A 7,500-nucleotide genomic window follows, 5' to 3' on the forward strand; every position below is an offset into this window, starting at 1 on the left:
TGCTTTAGGTCCCTTCATCGTTGGTCCCTTGCCGGCATCCTTCTTTTCATTGACGGTCGACAGCGAAACAGGAGCTCGGTATACGGTAGCGGCAACTGGAAACAGTTTCAAATCTAATCTCACTCCCCTTCCTCTCTTGCTACACATCGCGTCGTCGCTACACCATCGCCACCGGGGATCGCGGCCATTGCGTGCCTGGCAAAAATCGATTTTCCCTTCTGCTTTCGTTTGAGGTCGGTAGTCAAAATTAAGCACCCCTGGTGGTGGGTAGGGAGTCATGCGATGCGTTGCTTCGGTGTGCCTTGTGTGCCATGCCTTTGGCCAAGATTGTGACATCCTTTCCTTCATTGATCCTCCTCTGTAGTGGCTTACCTTACGGTCTACGGCGTGCTGCGTTCGATTGATGTTGATTGCTGATTAAACATTACATTAGTCCTGCTTAATGGGACTCCCACGGCGCGTGCTCCTTGGTCTACGAAATTGAGGAGTCTCTTATTTGAGAACATGTCCGGAAAGTTTGATTGGAATTGAGTTAGCCTTTGTTTTGAACAATTTAGAAACAATTAGAAAGCTAAACTGGTCCAGTAGATGCAATTTGAGATCATTTCGCTCAACAGTTGCCTCGTGGTTCGCTTTGCTTCGTCAGTCTCGAAAGCTTCCTCCCTAAAGGATTGATTATTGATGCAGCATCCCTGTAGGACCGAGCAGCTGTCCCCGGTCGGTCCGTTGTCGATTGCTTTCACCACGAGTCCGGATCGAGGACCGTACTTCATTCAATTAACCAAAAAACTGATGGCCACAAACCCACCGTACTCCCTCCCGGTTGGTAAATTAATTTTCATGTCAGCATATTAAATATGACCGCATCCGCTTCCGAGAGACCGAGTCAAGAGTGTAATTTTAGGGCAATTGGGAAAATTGAATTTCACTTACACCCCAACACAGTGAGAGAGAGAGAGAGAGAGAGTGTGTGAGGTCATTGTAGGTGTAGTGTGGCCACCGGAACTGGTATCGATCTCGTCCAACGTTCTTTTTTATGAGCGAAATGAGTTGATTGAATGGAGAGCAGCACCAGCAGCAGCAGCAGCAGCAGCCGCTCTAGTGAAGCAGAAAATGAAGATGGACAAAGATGAGTGGACTAGAGCACCGTCTGGTGGGTGGGAGGTGCAAGTTGGTGACATGTTATTGTACGAATCACGTGCATAATCGATTCGCAAAGCGCCACAGTGGCCCTCAACGCGTTGGCAGATAGCCAAAGCGTGGTAATTCGTGGAACTTTGTGGCCGTCGTGGTCGTCGTCGTCTCGTCTTCTGCTCCTGAGGGACCACGGAATGGAAATCTGAAGAATATTTCGGAATTCAATTAAAAAAGAATTCCGTGCAGGCGAGCTGGCTAGCGGGCTAGTTGAAGGCGCCACAGAGACACGTTTGGTGCTGAGAGCCGCTCGTGGCGGTGGCTAATTGCGAAGCGATAAAAGCGATCTTAGCGAGTACGTGCGAGGAAGAGGTTTGTCAATTCGTATGCTGGAATTGAATTATGCTCGACTTGTGGATGCCAAGAGCTTTGGATCTTTAATTTGGAAACAACGCAACCATCGAGCAGATGGTGGCAAAAGCAATCAGCTCAGTGTTCAGTCAGGCAGACATTGTTCTACATATTTTACGCAAAACAATGGTCCTTTTGAAATCGAAAAACATACAAAAGACACTTTCAATCCTTTTATGCTTTCGCTTGCATTCCTGCTGTTGTGTTTCTCCGCTGTCCCCCTTTGCTTGGCTTAAACGTCACTGCAAGGCGATGGTTCTGCAGAGAACTGGCGGCTCATTATGGTTCTCCCGGTGGCGAAAGAAGAAGCCACTGTGCTCCCTGCATCCCGCCACGGTGTGGGCCTTCCCTTTATCCGGTTCATCATGGACGAATGAGAATGAGAATTCACGCGCGCACACGAGAGACACATAACCGGACTGACGTCATAGCCCTGTTATCATCTCGCTTCCATTCCGTTCTACTGAACACCCGGAACTGTGGGTGGATCCAGGTCACCCGAGGGGGGAGTGTTGGTTGCACGGCAGAAAACGGCTGAAGCTCATTTCCGCCCATTTGTTGCACCTGTTAGCTGGAAGCTGTGGCGCTGTTTCCTGTGAAGCGCTCCCTCTTTGCTGCGATCCAACAATCCCAGGCATGCAGAGGGCATGCTTTTTTTTGTTGGTAGTTCCATTAGTATTAACGGGAACGCTAACATCCACACGGACACATCTCGCTCCAGAGGAGAAGGTCCTGTTGTGCTGACCGAGGGATAAGGACGACGATGCTGCTGCTGATAGCATTGTTGCTATCTGCAGTCGTAGGCAAAGATACTAAACACACACAGACACGCACAGAGCCACAGAGACACCTTTTAGGCCAAGGTCAGTGCTGCTGTTGAGCGGAATGGCCGCGCGCCGCGTCGCAGTGAGTGAGTGGTCACGTGCTGCACGGGACGTGGGTTCGTTCATTGAGAAACTGGCTCAGAACAGCCTCGGAACGGGAATAGCTGGGGAGGGCCGGTTCTCGTTCGCTCGAGCTGCCTGCCGCCCTGGGAGCGATACAAGGATACGTCGAGAGAGAGCCCGGTTCGATCCGGTTCGAGCTTCTCTTTGTGCTCAAATGCGGCTGAAAGGATCGGTTTAAGAGAGAGAAAGAAAGAGAAAGGGGGAGATAGATAGAGAGAGAGAGACAGAGAGAGAGAGAGAGCGGTTTAATGCATACCGAGAATGGATATTAAACAGGAACTCCAGGCCTGTGCAAAGCATGAAATGAATTTCGTCCTGATAAGGCGCCAGAGGCGACTCCTTTGGTTTTGGACTTTGACTTCAATAACAAGCTTTAGGTGACGAGTTCATACTTGAATTTCCATGATAAACCCCCATAAATACACCGTGGCTTGGCGATAAACAAGAATTCATAGGATGCCGTAGCCAACGCACTCCAGACATTGCGGATCCAGATCCAGGCGGCATATCAGGGCCTATTCCTCCCATCTCGCGCTCGGTCACGGTCACAATCAATACACGTGCTAGCATGAGCCCTCGAACGACGTTCGCTTTATCGCACGGTCCGCGCTATCGGTGGAATCGTTCGCGAATCAATAATGTGCTCGTAAAATTGCGCGAAAAATAACAATCCTCGCACGTTCCCGGTGGTGGTTTGTGGGTTTATTGCGGGTGTTTTTATAAATAGTGACGTGATATTTAAATGTGAAACATGATTTCTACGAGTGCAGCAAAGAGAGAGGTTCGTCCTACTGATGATCGCAACGAAAGCTCTCCAATGGTGGCGCCCATGTTGAAATCCAATCAAACAACGATAACCTTCCCCCCAATGTTTCGCCAAATATCGATGTAACGGCTCGAATAGGGCTCTCGTACACTCTGTGGTGTCTGTGCGACAGTTTGACGTGCGAGGCCACAACACAACCGCCCGAATTCCCAAATCGCATTCCCATTCGCCAACGCTGTCATCGACGCCACGACGATTATTTATGATGGCGCGTGAATCGCGAATGTTTGCTCGGTGAAAAAGGCTTCCACCTGCAATTTGGATGGCATGGTTGCGTTTTTTTTTTGCGGGGTGACCTTGAGCGGAAGGGTGTTTTTGGGTGCCCCTGGGCCCCTTGCGCCGCCCCAAATCGTTTGTACCGCGACCGTTCTATGTCAATGGAGGCGCCTGCAATGGATTTTCTTGTGGGCCTAGGGCGTAGAAGGACACGATGCTCACGGTGTGGTTGAAAATGGACAAATTGGAGATTCGTTTACGATCGGATTGCATCGGATAGGATTTGCATTCCGACCGAACGCGACCACAGCGTGCTCCGGATTCCCCGTTCGAGTTGATCGTGTCCTCGGTGTGCTGCTAAAAAGCTCTAAATCATAGCGGGTGTGGATGAAATTTATTACTTCCACACACGTACACACACATGCACACTTACAAGCTACACCGCATTTCCATTTTACCGCAAAAAGAACGTGTTGAACGGTTGCTTTGCGGATTGAAGCAAGGGTTGATTCAAACCCTGCGCTCCACACGCTGGTGCAACGGTGTTGCATACCTTCAGGGGTTTGTGGTGAAATTTGTTGAAAATCTCTCTAAAAACGTACCAGAAATCTCGTATAGATCTCCACTTAAATCCATTTATCATTTCTCCCTTTTTTGTAACACTTTACATTATTATTTTTAGAAAAACTACCGCACCCGGTAATATGCAACAAAAAGAACAGAAAACCGAAGAAATCGTAGCCGGAGGTGCAACGCGTGATTGGGGTTCCTTATTGGCGTAAAAGCAATCCCCCACTTACTGGCCGCGTGCGCGTGATAAAATGCAATAATGCGCCACTGGTGGGTGCTGGAAACACGCGCTAGGACCGCCACTGCACCAGTTAACAGGATTCTCGCCCTGCTAAAGAGGGCACCATTTCTCATCGCAACGCTCCTGGATGGGAACCGCGGAACAGTCAGCAAACCCACGATGTGCACGAAGCACGAAGTGAATATGTGAATAATTTAACAATTATACAATTGCATTTAATGCTGGACCGTTCATTAGCTACCCGCTGGTACCGTGGCCGGCCGGAAACGGCGCTTTTCCGCTCGCTGAACGATGGCGGTAGCCGGGGTCCATTATGGTCCTGGGGTCCTCGGGAAAAACTTTATCGTCACCGTGCCCTGTTGGTTCGTGTTACTTCCGTATCGTAATTGCAATGATTTAGTGCAGTTTAGAGTGGGGGCCGCTGATTGAAGGAGTGAAAGCTGACTGTAAACGGCGTTCGATAATTTAATAAGTTGACCATTTAGGGTGATCAATTCGAGCTGGCAGCCTGGTAGGGGTTAACTGTTAAATAGCACCGTGGCCAGCACCGACGGTCCCTTGGCGCAGACAGGGCGACCAAAAAGGTGCCGAAAGGTGCCACCTGCCATCAGTCGAATTCTGTTGGTCTTTGGGGAAATCAACCAGACCAGACACGGCACTCGGCCAATGGCCTGTCCTTAATGGCGATACGGATCTGTAGCAGAAGGGCGTTGGCGCGTGTCTGCGTGTTCGCCGAAACGAACTCTCGCATTAACTATTCAAATTAACTGGTTCATTTTCCATTTCCATTTCCATTTGGCAGGTCCGTGCGCCCATCATGCGATGCTGAAAAGAGAGACACGTTAGAGAGAGAGAACGTGAGACACAGCAATTATCCTTTGCAGAGCTTCCAGTTTGATCAGTCCAGTCCAGTAGCCTAAGTAAGGAAGGAAGGGCGCAGCGAGCAGTAGTGTACGAGCGAGCATTGCCCTTCGCCGACGCGCCGTTTCGCGTCATGACCGGCCGTGAGGTAACCATCGTGCAGCGGCCGGCCGGCCCATCGTCGGTGGCGCGGCTGTGGTGATGCGGCGGAGGGTACGATGCTCATCGCGCCCGTCTCTGTTTCAGGCGTTACGATGCATGGGCTGAGTCACCTGCAAACCGGCTCAACCCTGGAGGCGCTCACGCAGGCCACGATCATCCTCATCCTAGCGGTCGCCATTGTCATCTCCAACCTCATCGTCGTAGCTACATATCTTAACTTTAAGGGTAAGAGACCACCTGCGCTGTAGTTTAGTTCACATCAGAACAGAGAGACTTACATCGATTCGTTGCAGGTCCCCATGAGGTCATAAACTACTATCTACTGTCGCTCGCAGTGGCCGATCTGCTATGCGGCCTGTTCATCGTGTCGCTGTCGGTTTATCCGGCGTTCAGCGGCGAATGGATCTATGGCGATGTGGTGTGCCGGATGATGGGCTACCTGGAGGTGACCCTGTGGTCCATCAGTGTCTACACCTTCATGTGGATCTCGGTCGATCGGTACCTGGCCGTCCGGAAGCCGCTGCGCTACGAGACGATCCAAACGAAAACCAGGTAACGCCGTTGGTGTCCTGTTTGTGTGTCCCTGTGTGTCTCTGTGTGGCTGTGTGTGTGCGCCATGTGATGTCACCTCTCTCATCCTCATCTGTACATCGACATTCACGAGCACCACATCTCGCGAGATCTCCACTAAAACAAGAGCGTCCCTTACAAGACTCGTCTGATAAGCTCGTTGCTCCAAATGAATGTTGGGCGCACACGGGTTGATGTATCTCTATTTCTTTGTCTGTGTTTTTGTGTGTGTTTTTAGAAATCCTCGATTTGCAACTGCATTATGAGCAGAGCAGGAAGTACACACCCGGTAGTAGTGCAACCCTCACCACAACACCCCTTCCCCGTTGCGGACATGACACACATACGATTTCTCTCTCTCTCTCTCTCTCTCTCTATCTGTTTGTCTACCCATTTTCTTTGGTACTGGATGCGTGTGTCTGTTTTCTGTGTGTGCGTGTTTGTCACCAATTGTTTGGTTTTTAGTTTTCTTTTCCCTCTTTTCGAATGCTCCTAGTGGTTATGCTGATTGGATTGTGATGTTTTTTATTCACATTAGTCACCCGTTTCCATGTGGATTCTGTTCTCGTATGAGCTCGTCGGAGAGTTCAGTCTTTTCCCCTTTTTTTCATTTTCTTCTTTAACGTTTAAAGAACCCATTTACTGATCTTATGATGAACTAGGGCGAGGAAGCTCGCTGTAGAAAAGGATTCCAAAAGGAGTTAGCCTTCGAACCATAAGGACCTCATTGCAAGAGAGCGCTGTTTGTACTATTTTCATTCGCAAGTGACCCCCTGATAATCACAATGAATCTCATTAACTGTCCCAGGCTCCTCTCATACCCTACCATGCAACAAACACTACCACCTCCACCACCAAGCATATGTCTCATTCTCTCTTTCTCTTTCTCTCGTTCCGCCCTCATCGTTCGGTTCCGCGGACTGGATTTTCACTATTCACGCGCCCTTCCACACTGCCGGATAACAATTACTATCAAATTTTACATTGAAAAAACGTAACCGAAAATCGTGCGTGTCTGCACGCTGACGAATCTTGCGGGAGAGATTTCACGCCCCCCGGGCGGAAGAGAATCGAATGCGGAATTCCGATTCCGTGTCCGATTCCCGGTCCCAGGGGTTGATTTGCTTTTGATCGCGGCACGTGACGCTCTACTGTCTACTTCTTCTTACTTACTCTGAACCCACCCACTCAACTACATACACTCTACTAATGTCCTAGGAATGGAAGGTTTGCAATACTTACTACCACTGTGCTCTTCCCCGTTTTCTTCTTTTGCATTTCTTTCTCTCTCTCTCTCTCTCTGGTATTTCGTCGATTGTTGCCCCCATTTTTTTCTTGCTATCATTTCTATTCGTCTTTTTTCTTTGGGTTTTTCTCCAGTTTTTGATCTTTTTTTTGTAATATTGGTCCCATAATTACACACTTTTTGTGTTTCAATTTTGCTTCCATTTTCTATTTTTGTTTTGCGTGCGCATTCCCTCTCTCTCTCCACCTGGCTGGCTGGCACCGTACTTTTTTGGATTTTGGCTTTCTCCACCTCCAATGCAATCCTTGTAAATAAC

The 7,500-nt window shown here is 49.3% G+C and overlaps 1 protein-coding gene across 3 annotated transcripts in view; it reads left to right on the forward strand.

Annotated features, from left to right (window-relative positions):
• The window catches only part of LOC126574215 (G-protein coupled receptor 52), a 16,400-nt gene that overhangs the window by 2,288 nt on the left and 6,612 nt on the right, over window positions 1–7,500 (forward strand). For 2 of the 3 annotated variants that reach the window (XM_050234279.1, XM_050234280.1), the window contains exons 3-4: window positions 5,148–5,593; window positions 5,662–5,920. In XM_050234279.1, the coding sequence (XP_050090236.1) occupies window positions 5,425–5,593; window positions 5,662–5,920 (428 nt within the window). In that variant the 5' untranslated portion in view covers window positions 5,148–5,424. The remainder of the gene's footprint in view (window positions 1–5,147; window positions 5,594–5,661; window positions 5,921–7,500) is intronic. The other variant, XM_050234281.1, reaches the window with a different exon arrangement.

This window comes from Anopheles aquasalis, chromosome 3 (assembly GCF_943734665.1).
Source record: "Anopheles aquasalis chromosome 3, idAnoAquaMG_Q_19, whole genome shotgun sequence".
In the NCBI taxonomy this organism is placed as follows: Eukaryota; Metazoa; Arthropoda; class Insecta; order Diptera; family Culicidae; genus Anopheles; species Anopheles aquasalis.